Here is a 21,286-nt window from a genome sequence, read left to right on the forward strand (position 1 = left end):
ATTCATGAAACATAAATGTGGCGGCAGAAAACAATCGTCATTTGAATATCAGGCCCCTAAAAACACCCCGGTTTAGAAGGCTCGCTCTAGAGTTTACGACACGGAGAAACGAAACCCGGCCAAAAAGAGGAAGTAATCTCATGAAAGAGAAATTGATCTTATACTTCAAAAACACCCGTTACCGTTAATTGCAAACAATTAGGCTACATTAATAATTTATAAGTATATTAAAATACTGGTAGCTTAAATATAAACATAATAGCCTATTCCCCTTACTCTACAACAAATATTTTAAATTTAACGGTATTCAGAACAGAACAAGAATGAAAAATAAGTAGTTATAAAATTATTAAACTATAAAATAAAAACACAAATTGGCAAACAGCATACAAATGTCAAGCAAAACTGAAACGGCATTGGGCTTACAAGCCTGTCTCATACCACAAGAATCCCAATGTTTCCATTTTTGCCATATTTGTAACATTTGGTTGCTTAACTAATCATTATGTAGCCTAAACATGGCTTTATACTTCACTCATGTTCTAATATCCGTGTAAAATCCTTCACATGCACAAAAATGTTTGTTTGGGCGCTGCACGCTGATTTTACAGCAGACCTTTTAAAATAAACCCTGCAACTTTTATGTTCGGTTGCCTGCATTTTAGTTTGATGATGAATAGCTGAAATGTCAGGCAACACTAGAACTAATGTTGTTTGTGTGTGCGTGAGGCGCCTGTGCGATCAGATAGATTAAATCAAATAAAGATATACCCGTTACCGTTAATTGCAAACAATTAGGCTACATTAATAATTTATAAGTATATTAAAATACTGGTAGCTTAAATATAAACATAATAGCCTATTCCCCTTACTCTACAACAAATATTTTAAATTTAACGGTATTCAGAACAGAACAAGAATGAAAAATAAGTAGTTATAAAATTATATTTTTAACTGTAAAATAAAACACAAATTAGGCTATAGTGGCATTCATTATAAACAGCATACAAATGTCAAGCAAAACTGAAACGGCATTGGGCTTACAAGCCTGTCTCATACCACAAGAATCCCAATGTTTCCATTTTTGCCATATTTGTAACATTTGGTTGCTTAACTAATCATTATGTAGCCTAAACATGGCTTTATACTTCACTCATGTTCTAATATCCGTGTAAAATCCTTCACATGCACAAAAATGTTTGTTTGGGCGCTGCATGCTGATTTTACAGCAGACCTTTTAAAATAAACCCTGCAACTTTTATGTTCGGTTGCCTGCATTTTAGTTTGATGATGAATAGCTGAAATGTCAGGCAACACTAGAACTAATGTTGTTTGTGTGTGCGTGAGGCGCCTGTGCGATCAGATAGATTAAATCAAATAAAGATATAAAGAAAAGAAATAAAATGCATTAAGAGTGTCACAAAAACAAGCGTTGCCTATACTTGTTGCACAGTTTTTTCCCCATTTTGTTAATCTGTTAATTATAGCCTATTATATATTATGTGTGGTCCTATTTATTTTATTCCTTTTATAGACTTCATTTCTGTTTGTCTCCGCTCACAGAAGCGCTGCAGGTGCATGATGCGACGATTGAATCCTCGTGGTCTGTTGTTTACGCTGCTATTCACACATATAATGCTAAAGCCCTTAACTGTTTACTTCACTATATTACAATTAAATCCTAATGTAATCATGACAAACTATATATCATTGGAAAAATCTAAGACTCCTAAATAGATATTTTACCATTTTTTTGTTACAAATTATGTAGGAACAGTAATAGATTAATTTCTGACAAGAGTGCACCAAGAGTCTATGACAAATCTACATCATAACAGGGGTTCTGACCTTTGTCACGAAAAGTCTTTATTTCGTTGCCTTTTTCCCTATCACGTTTTAGTAAACATCATAAGTTATATACCATTTGAAAGCTTAAAATCTCAAAATTCATCCTGTGAAAACCATTTTGAAATCGGACATTGCGTTACTATAGAAATGGTACATCAAAATATTTTAGCGGTCTCCTTCCTCTTAGCAGGGGTGTCATGATATTACAAAATGTATTACGGAATCAAAACTTTTTATAATCTTGACAAAATACATATCGTTGGAAAGGTCAGAGTCTCAAGATTACATATTTTGTAATAGACGTAATATTGAGAGATAAATTGATAGATTTATGACAGAAATGCATAAAAAAAAACATTCAGTGGAGTTTGGGTGGTGTTTTTTTTTTGGTATAAGGCCTAAACAAAATTGCATATGAACCTCAATTTTTTTATATATCAACTTCAAATTTGGAACACAACTTATGTAGACATATGGCTTTAATTCTATAGCAATTTTTTATTGCAACTGTTTTTTAAAATATTTATTTTATATAAAATAAAATAAAAATAGTAAATTTTCTTTACAGTAAATTTAAACTTCTATAACTTTTTAATACTTTCATTTTATTAAATGATTTCACTTCTGTAATAATCTGCTAAATTGTCTTCTTTAAAAAGAGACCAACCTTAAGTCTGTATTCACAACCATTCAATCATAGTCATTTCATAAATGAGGCCCATTGTCTCCGTTATTACTATTACTACAAATGTATAATAAAGGAATAGTTGCCTCCCCCCTCCCACCTCAGTACTCACCCTCAGATCTTCATCATAACAGATCTGGAGAAATTTAGCATCACATTACAATGCATCCTCAACAGTGAATGGGTGCCATCAGAATGAGAGTCCAAACAGCTGATAAAAACATCACAATAATCCACAAGTAATCCACACAACTCCAGCCAATCAATTAACATCTTGTCAAGTGAAAAGCTGCACGTTTGTAAGAAACAAATCCATCATTAAGAAATGTAATCATTGCTTTCTCAGTGAAAAAGTCATCTCGTCTGAATCGGGAGAGAAATATGCACAGATCAAGCACTGTTTACAATCGAAAACTTAATATAAAAAATTCCTTAACAAACGGATTACAAATACACAGCTTTTTAAAAGTGTTTAAATGCCATTTATTAATTATTGCTTTTAAATAAAGAATGCAAAATAATAAAGATTCATTTTACTGCTCTATAACAGTCTTGGAACAAATCTATTAATCCGCAGTAACAGAAGTCCGTTGTTCCCTCCTTAAAGAGTTTATTACTCTTATCTAGAGAAAGTACAAAGTGCAAATAATCCTCCCCTTTCTGATCATAATTTGCAAACGTTCATCTACACCAGCATTCACATGACTATGTGGCTCACTATGAGGGAACTTGGCATAATTTTGTTCATTTTTGCTCTAAACCACAACATTCAGGCCCAAACGACAAAATCAGGTAAGATTTAAAAAAAAAAAAAAAAACACCCCAACATATTCAATTATTTTATGAGCGATAAAGGGGTTTATGTCTGGTTTGGTCTTTGTTTTTACCTCATTACTTAATGTTGTTAAATGTTGAATTTAGAAAATACTATTCTCAAGGTCAAAGAAATGACCAAATCACACAAAACACAACCATATTTTATGCGATGAAATTAGTTAAATATAATAAATATATATATGCTTGTGTATGTGTATATAAGTATATATGTGCATTTATATGTGTGTGTGTGTGCGCACCTGATTTTGAGGAAGCAAACTGAATGTAGCATTGCAGTTTATATTTTAAGAAGGCAGAATTTAAATAAACTGAAGTTTAAAGAAGTTTACATCATCATCATCAATATTACATTTACATCATACTTAAGTGTAATTCTTAACAAGAAAACGAAGGTGCATTGAGACAAACCTTGAATTAAAGAGGTCATATGATGCCATTTCAAATTTTCTTATCTCTTTGGAGTGTTACAATCTGTTCGTGCATAGATAAGATCCCTAAAGTTGAAATACATCAACTTTGCGCTGTGATCACCGGATCGGTTTTCACCGTGGACGAAGTGGAGTCCAGCCCGGGGTCGTCACATGTGGGTGGCGCAAGCCCGCCGGCCGCTCCTTCGTCGAATACGCCGGCCGTTCCTCATTCAAGCCCGCCGGCCGCCGCTCACTCTAGCCCGCCTTGTGTTTCGTTGTGAAAGCTAAACTACTTTGTTTGGCCTTCCAAAAGAGGACACGACTAGAAATCAGTGGTTAAGTTGTATTTACAACACTGTTCCAGAACAGTTCAACCCAAATATTCAGATGTGTGCAGCACATTTTATGGAAGACTGTTTCCTGATCCTGGGAGAGTACACTAAAATGCCGACATGGTTTTATGCTTATGCGGCGCGATGCAACGCAGCGCGTAAAAAGACAGTTTAAGTCATTATAATCCATAATTATGTCCCCACTGGATGCAACAAATGCCTCGTTTGTAATGGGTTTTATTGGTTTTGTCTCGTTGCTCCGGGACATGGCATCACAGTATGGTGAGGGGCATAACATTTCCGTCTGACGTTTGAGGTATTCAGCCAATCACAACGCACTGGATAGCTGGCCAATCAGCACACCTCGCTTTTCAGAACGATGAGCTTTGTAAAAATCGACGTGTTTCAGAAAGGCGGGGCATAGAGGAGAAACAATAATGTACAGTATGTGGAAAATAATGTGCTTTTTGAATCTTAAACCGCATAAACACATTTCATTACACCAAATACACAAAATAATGTTATTTTTAGCAACATCATATGACCCCTTTAATACTTAAAAAAAAAACGAATAAAAAAAACAAAGCTAGAAGTATAGATCTGTTTAAAATGTTGCCTATAGAAAGATGTACTTGCTTGAACAATTTTATATTTAATAAATTAACTTATATTTTATGGACTGGGGTGTAATAATACTCCATTTGAATTAGTTTGAATTGTAATTCAGTAAATTCCACTTCCTGTCATTCCAAGTCAACTTCCTGTGGGCTGTGGCCAATTTAATTCAGATTCACACTCATGAATCAAGAAAGCCAATTATAAATTCAGAATTTTGCACAACCCTGTTGTATTTATACAACCCTTTTTATGACCCTATATAAAGTGTTGTATGAAAAAAAAACTAGTTTTGCAAAATTGTGATGACAAATAAGACTTTAAATGAAGCTGAATTTGCATAATATTTACAGGAAGTAAAACTTGTAACATTAAAAGTGGAGAAAGAAATAGTGGAGAAAGGTTAATGGAGCTACAACAGCATGTACAATTAACAGAACCAGAATACACTTGGATTGGGATGGAGTCTGGATAGATTTCACTCATAAAAACTAAAACATTACAACATTGGCCAGTGAGTTTACACCTTTCATGACACTGGGCATTGCAACTGATGTTATTACTGAGAATCAGGCAATTGATGTTTCTGTTTGTTTAGTACAATTGCAAATTTACTTGGATTTACCACTTCATAATGTATTCAAAGAGAACATTTTTAACTGTACAAACAGCTACAAATGAAACCGTTGTCTTGAGTTTTTATAGGACACAATTAGGAGGACACATTGGCTGTCCAGGTCTAATACCCTAGAAATCATTAACATACTGTAAAAAAAAAATTGCAATATTTACAATCATCATAAAAACTAGGTGTGGACTCTGCAAGATTAGTTACACATTACCATTCAAGATACAAAGATCACTCCCATTTCCATGGTTGTTTCAATCAATGTTGCATAATGTAGCAAATGTAATGATTTTTTTTTTTTAGTCTTTGTTTTTAATTGTGATTCTCTAAATCCTGGACACAGATCTAATGCAGTACAAATCACATTCTCTGTCTTTTATTCCCCAAAAATCTAGCGGCCTGCAGTCTAACGGCAGATGTAGGGACAGGATCTGAGTCCGAGGTTAGGGCTTATATGTACTACGATGCAGAAAAAGACAACTGTTATCCATTCCGATACTTTGGGAGTGGTGGAAATGCAAACCGTTTCATAACAGAGAGGCAGTGCATGAGAAACTGTTCAAACAGAGCTGATGAACTGTTTCCTAAGGACGGTAAAAACATAATTGCTTTTATATATGAAATGTACATTATTATGGACTGATTCATTCATTTGTTAATTCAATCCTGTCCAAACAACGCCCAAGAAACAATGCTTGACTTAAGATAATACTGCCACCCTGTGGTAGACACAATATTTGATATATATATATATATATATATATATATATATATATTCATTTAACTGTTTTTAACAGAAAGACAAGCTTGCTATCTTCCAAAAAAGCCAGGGGAATGTGTAGGTCACTATCTCCGTTATTACTACAGTCCTGAACATCACAAATGCAAGTCTTTCTACTGGACTGGCTGTGTGGGAAATGGAAACCGATTCCTCACACTGAGCTGGTGTAATGCCACATGTTACAATGCAGCAGGTATGTGGCTAATAATGATTTTACCCAGAGATATACAGTATATACTGTACATGCAAAAGTGCATGTTAATGTGTATTTGTTTGAATAGATGAAGGCCTTGAGGACTATTCTGGTGAATCAGATGTACCAGTCGGTAAGTGAAACGTAAATAGTAAACTTACATTTTCAACTCATTTGAATTTTTTATTCAATTATATTAATGTGTTATTATCCCATCAGGAATTATCTTGGGTGTTGTGTTTGGTCTTATTGGTGCCGTTATTCTCATTGTGGTGATTGTCTTTGCTGTCAAGAAAAAGTATGTCATTACAGTATATATATATATTTTTTGTGTTTGGCTTTAGTGTTTTTTACTGGCAATTTTTTTTGTAGTTACATGTTAACATGGAATTTTCTAGGCCTAGCTCAAAGAAACATGGGGAAAAGGATGGAAAGTCTGCAGAGCAGCCACTGAAAGAGCAGGCCATTGAGATGGGAGGTGGAGAAGCACAGCCAGACACTCTTGAAGTCTCTTCAATCCAATCCTAAATTTTTAGCCACAAATGTACATTGAAACTTTTGGCCAATCATTGTTTGCATTTTTTTTTTTAAAACATGTACAGGTAAAAATGTTTGACTGTAATAAAAAGGTACATGCATAATATTCCTTATTTACTTGTAGATTATACTTGTGTCTATATTTGGAAGTCCATTTCTAATTTGCATTGTTTTATATGTCAGCTAAACTGGTCATATCACAATAAACATATAAAGTAGAAATGTCTGTATGGTCTTAAATTCCTTGAAGTGTGGCACAGTTTACATGTTGGTGTTTGGAAAATGAATCATGGGCCAGGTAACTATGTACATATAATTTCATAGCGAGACAACATGTGTACATGATGATAAAGCAGGGGTTTTCAAATAAAACAATAGCATAAAATTGTGAAAATAATATACAGTGGGGCAAAAAAGTATTTAGTCAGCCACCAATTGTGCAAGTTCTCCCACTTAAAAAGATGAGAGAGGCCTGTAATTTTCATCATAGGTATACCTCAACTATGAGAGACAAAATGAGAAAAAAAAATCCAGAAAATCACATTGTAGGATTTTTAAAGAATTAATTGGTAAATTCCTCGGTAAAATAAGTATTTGGTCACCTACAAACAAGCAAGAGTTCTGGCTCTCACAGACCTGTATGGGGTGCTGTGTGTACATTAATGAGGAAAAAAAATTAACTTAAATGATTTTAGCAAATGGCTGCAATATAACAAAGAGTGAAAAATTTAAGTGGGTCTGAATACTTTCCGTACCCACTGTATGTGCTGATATCGCATTTGGTCTCGTTCTGTATCGCGTACGCGTATGTCTGCGCTTGCTTGGCCATTTGTTGTGGAGAAAATAAGGAAAGTGTGTTCTAGCGCCAGCAGAAAACAGTGTAAAGAAATACTCTTTGAGAGAAACCCTCACCTCAGCTCCAGTGTCTGTTTGACGGTGGATCCGACCCGGTTCCCCAACGGTTCCCCTTCCTCATGGTGCTGCTCCGGTGAGTTACAAGCGAATCATAATTCATTAATAACGAGTAATAATTCAGTCAGTTTCCTGTAAGAGCTAGCTCGAGCTAGCCCAGCCGGCTAAGTGCCTCATTGCTCTCAGCAGCTCGCGCTTGGAGACTTTTGTGTTTTTGTACTAATAAAACTGAAGAACATATAAACACATAATATGCCGTGGAATGATAATATTCAGTAATTGTGCTTTATTAAATATTAAACCCTCAAACCGAGTAGTTTAGCTTCACACAGCAGTCAAACTTGCTCATTTGAGTGTGAAAGGCGGACAGCTTATTGTTCTTTGAAGACGTTTCGCTTTCGCCAGTTTGTTTCACCCTTTCAGAAACTTGAGAGAGGTTTTCTTTTTCGTAGTGGCATTTAATCTTATATTGTTGTGATTGGCTCTAATTTGTCATTAGCTTTATATCGAACTGTTCATTTAAGGTACAAACCTGCCGATTTACAGTGAATGATTAATATTGATCTTCATATGCAGACAATATAAACTAAGCAATCTAGATGGGCAGACCACAAAATAAAGCAGAAATAATGTCTGCAAACGTTTTTACAACACAAGTGTAATGCTATTACATTCATGGCTTTACATGTGCATGAAAGCACTACAATACAAAGGATCTGAAAACGTTTTCTTTCCTTCTTTTTGGATTTGGGCATTTACTGTAGATAGGAAAGGGAGCTATTGTAGATGGTAATGATTGGCTTAGTGTGGGACTGCTTTTACAGGGGCCGGTTTGCTGGAAAAAATGTTCAGGAGAACATTCGAGGAAGCCATTAAAGGTTGGAGAGACCTTTAAAGTAACCCATTAGGTCTCATGGCTACAAACTTGTGGAAAGAAGTGCAGGATCTAGTGTTTGTTTGTATTATCATCAGAATCTCCTTGAAATGCATGGATTTCATCTATAAATAAAAATAATGTTATTAGAGATATTATTCAATGGGGTGCATGATATCAGATTTTATTTTTATATTATGGCCAGTGTTCTAAATAGTGGCAGACAAACCAGCACGCTAAAGTTTGAGGTCGACACAATTTTTTTAATGTTTTTGAAAATAGTTTCTTATGCTGTATTTTTTTTCTTTTTAAATAAACCTTTGTAACCTCGTCTTTACTGTCACATTTGATCAACTGTGCCCCCTCCTACCTGGATAAATGTATTTATTTGTTTGTTTATAAAATTACATTTATTTATTAATAATTTTTTTTATTATATCTTCCACACACACCACATTTTTGAATGGTAGTGTATTTGGCTAAAATTGGGCTATTTAGAATTTTTCGAAATTGATCAATTCTGGTAAATATCAAATATTTCCAGTTTTTATATATTTTATAGTGAATATAAACAACTAGTAAAATAAGTGTTTATTTAAATGTAACCATTTTGTGTAAATCTTATTTGATCTTATCAGGCATTCCACTCTGTAGATATTGGCATTGATGATTTAAAAAACTATTTCAGACGACAGGTTATATATATTTATTGCTAACTGACATACATCAAATGAATACAAAAAAAAAAAGCTAGCTATACTTTTATACCAGTAACATTACCAACATATCATGCATCCATGATTATTTCATATGTGTATTTTTGACCAGACCAGAGTGAAGATGAATTTACATGTTAGATTACACTGAAAACCCATGAACATTTAGGGTGTGACGCCCAGTGGCCCCTCAGCACACCCACGGGACATGAGAAATGCCCCATATCTCTTGTTTAACACATTTCACACTTATGAAACATGTCAATCATTAGTACTGCTAAAAAAAAATAATTACTTAAATGACTGAACTAGTAAAACAGAACTATGACCCACCTTTAATACCATATAAATTAATACGACTTAAATTTCACTGCACTTTATGGCAGATTCTTTGGGAAAATTGTACACGAGTCACGACATACCTGTTTAGGTGGCTTTGTTCCTAATAACAGCATGGTTTTGTTAGAACGTCGCTTCTTTTGTGTGAAGCGCATTATATAAAGCATGTTACAATAGCACAGCATTGGCGCTTTCTTAATCAGGACACAGGCGGTCAGCAGGTACGAGGAGACGGACGGGGTCTATTGATTTTTTTCCACATTTGTTGGGTCGTGGACAGACCAGCATTCACGAGAATCGACCGTTCCTTAGCAACAGCTAATTCAGATGCTTGTTGTGCGCTCAGAGGGAAGGTGATCAAGGCAATTAGAACAAAGCACTCTCTCCCAGCAGGCCACAGCCAGAGATTACATTTGCATGAGGTTAACATGCCACCTTATCTCTGCACATTACAGAGGTCTTTATTATACACTAGGTTTCATGTCTTGAGTATGTGGGTCTGGTTTCATACATCTGTAAAATACAATATTATGTTTGTAAAATTTAAAGAAAAAAATATTATTTAAAAATGATTTAAGACATGATATAAATGTTATAAAGAAAATATATGGTGTAAAATATTTATTTATTTGTTATTAATAAAAATATTTTTATAATTTTTTTTAAAATCCAAGATTACTTGTGTGGGTCTAGTATAGAGCTTGAAAAATATGCTTATACTTTTTTTTTATATTTTATTATATGTATATGTATGTTATATGATACTTATTTCAAGCATTTTAAGCCCAAGAGAAGCTGCCAATTTTACAGGTGTAGGCAAAATAATCAATAAAAAATGCACAAATATAATACTACATAATATATGTTGTAGCCTATTGTAACATTTTAAGCCCAGCCTGAATAATTTACTTATTTTATTATTTCAAATGTAGGCTTAGCATACAGTTTTAAAATGCTTTGAAATTAAAATAAATATATATTTATATATTGTCTTTTTTGTTTTATTATCCGTTATATTTTCCTTATGTATATTATAAATTACTTACATTTTATCCATCCATCCATCTATCCATTTTTAAACCCAAGAGAAGCTGACTAATTTACATGTGTAAAAAAATAATTAATTACAAAAAATGTATTAAAAGTTATATGATACTTATTTCAAGCATTTTAAGCCCAAGAGAAGCTGCCAATTTTACAGGTGTAGGCAAAATAATCAATAAAAAATGCACAAATATAATACTACATAATATATGTTGTAGCCTATTGTAACATTTTAAGCCCAGCCTGAATAATTTACTTATTTTATTATTTCAAATGTAGGCTTAGCATACAGTTTTAAAATGCTTTGAAATTAAAATAAATATATATTGATATATTGTCTTTTTTGTTTTATTATCCGTTATATTTTCCTTATGTATATTATAAATTACTTACATTTTATCCATCCATCCATCTATCCATTTTTAAACCCAAGAGAAGCTGACTAATTTACATGTGTAAAACATTTTAAAAAAAAAAATGTATTAAAATGATCTTGTTTTATACACTTGTAAAATGCCAAATCATATCATGGATGTCACTCATATGCTGTATATTTTGATATTTTGTAGTTTGCCGGTCAAACAAAAGCCCGTGGGTTTGCCTGACATGTTTGAATGTGCATTGTGGAAGGTGAGTGCTTAAATTGATATTTTTTTAGTCTATGTGGTTGTGTTTCTTTATATATGACTTACAGTAAATATTACATGTAAATTCATAGTTCCTTGATTGTTTAGAATTATGTTTAAGCTGTATTAAAATATTAAAATGTAGAAAATATAAAAATTGTTTTAGTAGATAAAAGTGAATTAAAGTTAATTACATTCTAATTATTAAAATATTAAATTTCACACATTAAAATGACCTTGCATCTGTTTCCTGTGGCAGGTATGTAAACGGCCATGCAAAAAAGCATTTCGAGGAGATTCAGGCACCAGGAGGCGGTCAAAGGAAGCCAGAGCGAGAAAAGTCGAGCGAGAAGAGTCAGCAGCACTCTGTGTGTATGGACTGTAACAGTTATAGCACGTTCTGGTTAGTTTCTTCCCTATTTTTCTTTCCAGAAATATTTTTAAATGGACAGTAGTAAGATGAGTGTCTTAAAGGGACAGTACATACAGTATTTTTCAGTGAACAGTGTTATGTGTTTTTTTTTTTTTACCTTCATGCAAATTTCTTTCCTGTAGTTACAGATGTGATGAATTTGTGGTGAACGACACAAAACTAGGGCATGTGCAGAGGGTCAGAGAACATCTGCAGAGTTTGGAAAAGTACGTCTGGTATTTGTCGGTGTATCTATCCATTTATCAATCATCATCACTTAAATGCATGGATTATATTATTGTTTTTGAACTGATTTATTCTCTTTTTTTCAGCTCTGTGTCTAATACTGACAGACAGAGGAAGAGAAAACTGTCAGACAGTTCCTCTCCTGACAGCAAGCTGAAGAAAGACAGCGTGAGTTTAATTGGATTTTAGATAAGTGTGTAAAAGACCCTGGTGTGCTAAGATATGGTTCAGAAAAACGTGATGTGTCCATCCACATATCTCACCACATATTTAATTGTTAATAATTACTGGAAGGTAAAAACTTCCCCGTGCAGTGCAGATGACTCAGGTTTCATAATTCTTAAAATTGCTGTCACGTTGTCATTAAGCCCAAGAGAAACAGCAGGTTTTACTTGTTTATTCATTTGTAAATAATTATTTTATATAAACATGTATATATATATATATATATTTTTTTTTTTTTTTTAATTTATTTTGTAATTAGGGCTGTGCAAAAAAATCGAATGCGATTCAATTTTGTATGCATCATTTGTCAGATGTGTTCTGGATCCATAATTTTCTTTAATGTCACCACACAGGACAGCACCATAGCACAGTGTGCCACGGGCCTCCGAAACCTGGGTAACACCTGCTTCATGAACGCCATTCTCCAGTCCCTGAGGTAAGAGCAGCCCTCACGACCCCGAGCCAAGGGCAGCCGGCGATGCATAGCCTGGCAGGGTGTGGGTGGCCCGGCTGGTGGAGCCTTAAAGCCTCCCTGCGCTCTGCTGGAGCCTCTAGTATGTACTGGCAGGTAACGGTGCCTGTGGCCTGTGAGCTGGCAGGAGGAGAGCTTGGTGGGGAGCCAGGGGACGGATTAGGCTGTCTGCCTGCTCACCGTAGCCAACCTTACGCAAGCGACTCGTGCCAAATATCACATAAACCGTTCAGCCTGCATTATCACGAACTACTGAGGCAAACATTCAGTTACACTACCGTTCAAACGTTTGTCGGCAATAGGATTAAACAAAATAATACATTTATTTAGCAAGGATGAATTAAATTGATTTTACATCTACAAAAAATCTATTTCAAACAAATGCTGTCATTCTGAACTTTTTTTTTTTATCAATGAACCTGAACAAAATGTTACAGTAGCACAACTGTAATAGCAAGTAAAAAGTAATAGTTAGAAATCTTTCTTGTGCTAAATCATGCTATTGCTAATTCATGTTAGAATATGCTAGCAATGCATTAAATCATGCTAGCACCATGTTAAAACATACTAGCAGTGTTGTAAATAATGCTAGAAACATGCTAGCAAAGAAAAATAATGATATCAACACGATAAACATGTTAGCAGTGTGCTAAATCATGTACATACATTCTAGCAGTGTATTAAGTCATTAACAATATTGCTTTTTAATTAGTTTTGTACACAATGATTTAACATGCTTGTAACATGTTAACAATGAGCTAAATCATGCTAGTAACATGTTAGCAAATCATGCTATCAACAACATTCTTAAACATGCTAGTAATGTGTTAATCTTATTAGCAACATGTTAAAACGTTAGCAATGTGCTAAATCATATTAGTATGTTAACAAAATGCTAAATCATGCTGGCAATGTGGGAAATCATGCTAGTAACATGTTAGCAATGTGCTAAATCATGCTATCAACATTCTTAAACATTCTAGTAATGTTAAATCACGTTAGCAACGTTAAAACATTAGCATATTAGTATGTTGTTTACAAAATGCTAAATCGTTCTAGCAACATGTTAAAAATGCTATAAACATGATAGCAACACGTTAATCAATCTAGAAATGTTACCAACATACTAAAACATGCTAGCAGTATGTAAAATCATGTTAGAAATACATTAGTGACATGGTAAATCATGCTAGCAAGATGCTAAAAAGTGTTTGCAACATTTTATTGACTTTCTCTGACTACTAAAATCCTTCAAACTTTAAGCTTTTCTACGTTATTTAAAAAGTTATTCAGACAATGCTTTGACAAGTCAACATCAAAGTTTGTCATCAAACTGCACTATAATTTTAATTACAATTTTAATTCTTTTTAATCTTTCATTTGTCTTTTGTTGCTGAGCCGTTATCGTTTTTTTAAGGCCTGGATAAAACACTAACCCTACCTGAAAAAAATATTTCCATTTGCGCACTTCTGCTGGCCATGATCCATGGAAAAGGAAGCCTTGGCAAGGTTACCATAGTATTCTGGCATACTGTCGATGTTTAATTTGCGTTTGGAAAGATATACCAAACGGTCGTAAGTCAGAAGGATCTTGAGTCATGTTTAAGACATCTCTGTTTGGTTAAACACTGGCTTTTGTTTCCTGTCTCCAGTAACATCCAGGTGTTCAGCTGTTATTTTAAGGAGCTGCCCTCGGTGGCCTTACGAAGTGGAAAAACTGCAGGAAGGAGAATGTACCACACCAGAAGTCAGGGGGACAGCAGTGTGTAAGGTCCTCTCCACTGAAATTCAAATGCTGTCCTTTATTTTAAAGAAATAGTCAAAACATACTTTTCATAATGTAAGCCCTTACAATATATCATATACAATACCATAATAGTCTACATGTTTATGGAATGGTTATATATTTTTTGTTACTTAAAGATTTATTATACCTTGACAAAAATCTACTGTTAAAATTTAGATTTTTAAAAAAAATTATAAATTAATAACATATATAAAATTATATACAATCTAAAAAAATATATAAAATGTGAAACTGTGATATTTTAGCAGAGCCACCCTGTTGTGTTTGTATTAATAGCTGCAGACAAGTGAGGAAGCCCTCGGCCAAGAGCTGCGAGGGTGACCTGAGTGGATTTGCCAGGGTTATTGAAAAGGAAGTGCAGTGTTGTGGCGTGCTCAGTGGATTGAGCTGAACAAAATGGCAGGTTAATCCTGCTGCGGATAGACAGACTAGATGTGCTTTCACAATGTCCCGATTCAGTCAAACGCTCTCGGGATGGGACTTGTGTGGGTTTATTTAATAATGTAGAGCGTTTTTTTGTTTTGTTTAGAAATGGGACCTCCACTATCGTTACATCCGTGTTTGGTGGCGTCCTGCAGAACGAGGTGTACTGCTTGATATGTGGCACCGAGTCTCGAAAATTTGATCCATTCCTAGGTGAGCCACCAATTCGGTCTATAAAAGCTTTGAAGGCCTCTGTCGCTATGGTTACGCTAAATCTCACTCTCCTCCAGATCTCTCATTGGACATTCCCAGACAGTTTCGAATCAAGACCACAAAAGACCAAGAGCCGAGGCCGACATGCACTTTAAATGGTAAGAGATGTTATTAGATTCTATTACATGGCTGCATTTTGGTTGATTTTGTTGACTTAATGTCATTGCACACTGAGTCCGAAATTTTCGTACGTTAAAAAATAAATATGACCTCACGTTGTGTCAATCAAGTTTACACGCTGCCTCCGAAACTTTAGTCCATCGTAAAAAAAAATTTGGATCAGGTAAGATTTTCTGCGTTTTTTGCATCCGTAACAAGCATTTTGATAGGAAAGGATGACGAATACGACAAAAAAAATGCATACTAAAATTTCAGACTCCGTGTGCTAGGACCTTAAGTCAGTATGTACTGTCTCTTAGATTGCCTTCGGAGTTTCACAGACCTCGAGGAACTGGATGAAACTGAGCTCTACATGTGTCACAAGTGCAAAAAGCGACAAAAGTCCACCAAGAAATTCTGGATCCAGAAACTGCCCAAGGTGACGGAAGTGTAGAAATATCAGATTTTTAAATAAATTGTGCTTTATGTCATTTGTAATGGTTATACAATGTCTAATCCGTGTGTAGGTGCTTTGTTTGCATCTGAAGAGGTTTCACTGGACAGCGTTTCTGAGGAATAAGATCGACACCTATGTAGAGTTTCCAAAGCGTGGCCTTGACATGAAAAGCTACTTGCTAGAGGTGAGTGAACCATTTGTTTTTTAATTGTAGTTTTGTAATAAGTTGTATGTTATTTAATTAGTTTTTAATACTTAAATAAATAACTATAATATTTAATTATTGTATATAAAAAGATTAAAAATAATATTAATATTACTGTTAATTAAATAACTATATACTAATTTAATATTTAATAATAATTTAATTTTTAAAAAATAATAGTAAGGTAATAATGTAATGTGTGTTTTATTTATATATAATTTTTAACTAATATTAAATTAAATATAATCATTTTATATAATATAAAATTTGTAAAAAAAAAAAAAAAATTTCAATAAATAGCTGTAAATTGATTATTTTATATAAAGTAGTGAAATATTACTATTAATTGAACAACTACATATTAATTTAATGTTTAATAATAGTTTTATTTTTAAAGATAATATTATGTAATAATACAGAAATAATGTAATGTGTTTGTCACTTAAATAATATTAAATAAAATATAATTACACATATATAAAATAAATTAATACATTGCAGAAACTCTTAAATATTAATGATAAATAGTTATATTTAAATAAATTACAAATATATGTACTATAATATAATAAAGTATAATATATAAATATAATTAAATACAATATATAATAATATAAGTTATTTTACTTTAATATAGTAATTATTTTAATAACTATCACAAAATTGTATTCATAATTGTATAATTTAATGTAAATATTAGTTCATTATTAGGGCTGTCAGTTGATTAAAATTTTTTATCTAATTAATTACATGTGTCTATTAATTAATCTAATTAATCGCAAAATAAATTTGACTTTGAAAATACCCACAAAAGATTATTTAAAGCTATTTTGTGTTAAATGAGAAAGTATCAAGTAGACATTACAAATTGTAGCTGTAAAAATAAAATTTTTATTTTGATTCAACAATTTATTACACACAAACATTTAAGCTACAACAGCCTAACATAAACTATGGAATATAAAAGATGATAATTTGAGAAACAACTCCGTATTTTTTGTTCATACAATGAAAGTCATTAACTAAAACAGCTTTGTTATCAGTCTTCAAAATACCTTCTTTTATGTTCCACAAAAGAAGTGTTTGAAACGACATGAGGGTGAGTAAATATGACAGAATTAAATTTTTTTTGGGTGAGCTAGGCCTATCCCTTTAATGTTATTGTTATTTTATGAAACTATACTCTAAATAAGAAACTAAATCTGCCAGCAGGTGGCGGTAAATGTCTTCATTCGATTTGTTCAAACGGCTGATTCATTCAGGAATGAAGTAAATGGCTCTCTATGAATGAGGCTTTGAATCATTGGTTCACACAATTCGTTCAAAACGCTGATTCATTCAGAAACTAAACCCCGCTGTGTTACTCGGAGATGCTCAACAATTCTGTAATGGCTTTAAGGTGTAATATGTTCTCTGCAAAATTGAGCAAAAACACATAATATTGTTGTGTTTAAAATATAACACTTTATCAACTTTTTATTTACTGTTGTATAAAATCACATTCAAACTCGTGATATTCGGGACAAAATCAGCACTCGTGGGATACTGCTCCTCGTGTGATATACAAGGGCATTTTTTTTGCACCAATATTTTGAATTTTAGGGCATAACTGCATTTATGGAGTTGTTGCCCTGCATCGTATTTGTCAACAGTCAACTGTATGTAATGTAAGATGATGTACAGGTCAGTGCGTTAACTGCGTTAAAATATTTTAATCGCGTTATTTTTTCACAACTCATTAAGTGCTTTAAACTGACAGCCCTAGTAATTATATACCTTTACATAAAGCATATGATTAAAACAAATATTACAATGTTATATAAATATAATTTTTAGTTATATTATATAATATCTTATTTTATGTAATATTGATTTCATAACAATTATGTAATTCTGCTCAGCCTGAAAACAGCTTGCCAGAGAGATGCCTGTATGATCTTTCTGCAGTAGTGGTGCATCATGGATCTGGGTAAGTAAACGCTGGCCTCGGTCTGTTAATAACAGTATAATACTGTTTCTCACTTCCCACAACTGTAATAGAGAAATGTTCCATTTGTAGCACACATCTCATTCACTGCAGCAGCCTGAAGTTGGGTTTCTTTGTCCTCCACTAGGGAGCGATGTTATATCAGTAGCTCTGCTGATCTTTTCATGTTTAACCAATTCACACTCTGTACTGATAATCAGATCACTGTCCTCTCCCACAGCATCGGCTCAGGACATTACACGGCATACGGGCTTCACGAGGGCCAATGGTACCACTTCAACGACAGCACAGTCACTCTGGTCAGTGAGGAGGCTGTGCTGAAAGCCAAGGCCTACATTCTGTTCTACACAGAGCACACGGATCAAGAGAGTCCAGCCAAGCTTTAAGACTTCCTCCAGATCAGTTATCGGACCTTCATACATGTGCCGTCATCTGTCTCTTGTCTCATGCTATCCAGTTATGATTTTTTTTTGCATCACAGAACCTCAATACAAACTGAATTGCTGCTTGCGTTTCGACTTGATGACTTTTCGTTTAATAGACTGTCCCAGTTTTTTGTCTTCATCCGCCACCAGTGTGAAATGAGATTCCAAAGGCAATTCTTCAGGGGGATTTTTGTCTGCCGAATGAACTCAAATTGACTGTAGAAACAAAATGCTTTACAATTGATTTTTTCCCTCTCCTCACTGAGTGTTTTTCCGTCGTCTGAAATGATGACAGCTGTCACGTTTCTGACGTCTCCTACTCACGCCAATGATCTGCTCGCTGCTCCAGGAAAAAACCTTTCTGTTCGGCTCGGAAATGCATTCTTGTCTCCTGAGCCTGCTGTTCATTGATCTAGGTTGATGTGGAGGTGTTTCCGAACTAAAACTTGAAATGTTTGATTTTACGTGACAAAACAAGATGTCGTCTGTATCTCAAAGCAGTAGTTGACTGCGATCACCTCACTAATGTGAAAATGACTTTTGAAGGGTCCAGTAGCTCACGTGTCTTGTTTCCTTTACGCTTGAAAGTGTTTGACCAGATGTACACTTTCTGTCCTTTTAGAATTAAAGGGATGCAGATTGTGCAAAAGTTGGTTTGCGTTTTTATTATATTATTCTCAAAATTAAAACGTATGCAATAAATTATTGTATTTACTGGTCCATTTTGCAGCTTATGCTGGCAAAGACCTCACTTCACAAGTTCTGACCAGTGTTATTTTAGTAAGTGTAGGTTTTATGAATATTTGTTGAATTATTTTTTGTAATTTTTTATTATTATTTTAGTTTTTAGTTATTTTAGTGCATTAAGTAAAATGAGAAATGTTGCCTCGGCAAATAGCTGAATTAAATATTAAAATAAGTTTTAAAGTTTCATGTCAGTTACATTTTATTTCAAGTAACAAAATGTTGTTTTTTTTTGATGGTTTTAGTTTTAGTTAATAGCTCTGGTTCTGGCTGACATATAAAAGGACCAACCATTGGTTATTTTATTTTTATGGAACAGTTAGCACCAGCGAACGCTGAAATCCAGTGATTCCTTCTTCCTCACAATTGTTAATCCTTGCAAACGTGTACCTTTTAAACTTGGTTTTGTATCCAAAAGTTGTGCAAAATGAGCCAATCAGATTATAGCTTGCCAAATAGAGAAAGTGCATGCCATTTGTGTGTGTGTGTGCGGAAATATGCATCAGATGGTCCATGGGTGTGCCGTCTGAGGCTAGCTGTGCCCCACTTCTGTATCACACAATGCAAATAGGGTAAAACATTTTTAGATTATCTCTGTTCAGCAAAAAAATAAATAAATAAAAGGTAGAGGAAGTAAAACAAAAAATGTGCCACATTTGATAATATTATGTGTCAGTTCGATGTCTTGCATTGCCAATGTCATGCCTTTTCGCTTGTCAATTCTACAACAAAAAAATCGAAGATAATTTGATTTATTAATTATATTACATTACATTAATATTTTATTTATATATATATGTGTGTGTATGTATGTATGTGTGTATATATATATATATATATATATATATATAAATCCAAGGTATTTAATAGAACACACCTCTAATAATAATATTATTGTTCATATATATATATATATATACAGTGGTGTGAAAAAGTGTTGGCCCCCTTCCTGATTTCTTATTTTTTTGCATGGTGTCACACTTTAATGTTTCAGATCATCAAACAAATTTAAATATTAGTCAAAGATAACACAAGTAAATACAACATGCAGTTTTTAAATGGTTTTTATTATTAAGGGAAAACAAAATCCAAAACTACATGGCCCTGTGTGAAGAAGTGTTTGCCTCCCTGTTAAAACTGTGGTTTATCACACCTGAGTTCAATTTCTCTAGCCACACCCAGGCCTGATTACTGCCACACCTGTTCGCAATCAAGAAATCTCTTAAATAGGACCTGCCTGACAAAGTGAAGTAGCCCAAAAGATCCTCAAAAGCTAGACATCATGCCGAGATCCAAAGAAATTCAGAAACAAATGAGAAAGAAAGTAATTGAGATCTATCAGTCTGGAAAAGGTTATAAAGCCATTTCTAAAGCTTTGGGACTCCAGCGAACCACAGTGAGAGCCATTATTCACAAATGGCAAAAACATGGAACAGTGGAGAACCTTCCCAGGAGTGGCCGGCCGACCAAAATTACCCCAAGCATTGGTTATTTTATTTTTATGGAACAGTTAGCACCAGCGAACGCTGAAATCCAGTGATTCCTTCTTCCTCACAATTGTTAATCCTTGCAAACGTGTACCTTTTAAACTTGGTTTTGTATCCAAAAGTTGTGCAAAATGAGCCAATCAGATTATAGCTTGCCAAATAGAGAAAGTGCATGCCATTTGTGTGTGTGTGTGCGGAAATATGCATCAGATGGTCCATGGGTGTGCCGTCTGAGGCTAGCTGTGCCCCACTTCTGTATCACACAATGCAAATAGGGTAAAACATTTTTAGATTATCTCTGTTCAGCAAAAAAATAAATAAATAAAAGGTAGAGGAAGTAAAACAAAAAATGTGCCACATTTGATAATATTATGTGTCAGTTCGATGTCTTGCATTGCCAATGTCATGCCTTTTCGCTTGTCAATTCTACAACAAAAAAATCGAAGATAATTTGATTTATTAATTATATTACATTACATTAATATTTTATTCACCAGCAAGTCCACCTCTGAATGGCTGAAGACAAACAAAATGAAGACTTATGCAAAAAATTAAGAAATCAGGAAGGGAAAAACACTTTTTCACACCACTGTATGTATATGTGTATATATATATATATATATGAACAATAATATTATTATTAGAGG

The 21,286-nt window shown here is 33.8% G+C and overlaps 2 protein-coding genes across 2 annotated transcripts; both read left to right on the forward strand.

Moving 5' to 3' along the window:
- The first annotated feature begins 3,218 nt into the window (after positions 1 to 3,218).
- On the forward strand, positions 3,219 to 6,952 carry LOC107598915 (kunitz-type serine protease inhibitor bitisilin-3-like). Its single transcript, XM_016290356.1, has 6 exons — positions 3,219 to 3,325; positions 5,751 to 5,948; positions 6,153 to 6,329; positions 6,418 to 6,462; positions 6,549 to 6,627; positions 6,728 to 6,952. The coding sequence occupies exons 1-6, from the start codon at positions 3,235 to 3,237 to the stop codon at positions 6,855 to 6,857; spliced, it is 720 nt and encodes a 239-aa protein (XP_016145842.1). The 5' UTR covers positions 3,219 to 3,234; the 3' UTR covers positions 6,858 to 6,952.
- Positions 6,953 to 7,155: 203 nt separating this feature from the next.
- LOC107598892 (ubiquitin carboxyl-terminal hydrolase 3-like) lies at positions 7,156 to 19,169 on the forward strand. The gene is made up of 14 exons (XM_016290332.1): positions 7,156 to 7,164; positions 7,767 to 7,854; positions 11,321 to 11,381; positions 11,637 to 11,780; positions 11,933 to 12,016; positions 12,122 to 12,203; positions 12,614 to 12,696; positions 14,385 to 14,500; positions 14,927 to 15,175; positions 15,253 to 15,333; positions 15,655 to 15,773; positions 15,862 to 15,975; positions 17,898 to 17,965; positions 18,204 to 19,169. The coding sequence occupies exons 1-14, from the start codon at positions 7,156 to 7,158 to the stop codon at positions 18,367 to 18,369; spliced, it is 1,464 nt and encodes a 487-aa protein (XP_016145818.1). The 3' UTR covers positions 18,370 to 19,169.
- Positions 19,170 to 21,286: the final 2,117 nt, after the last annotated feature.

Source organism: Sinocyclocheilus grahami, unplaced genomic scaffold, assembly GCF_001515645.1.
Source record: "Sinocyclocheilus grahami isolate Dianchi unplaced genomic scaffold, SAMN03320097.WGS_v1.1 scaffold257.1, whole genome shotgun sequence".
In the NCBI taxonomy this organism is placed as follows: domain Eukaryota; kingdom Metazoa; phylum Chordata; class Actinopteri; order Cypriniformes; family Cyprinidae; genus Sinocyclocheilus; species Sinocyclocheilus grahami.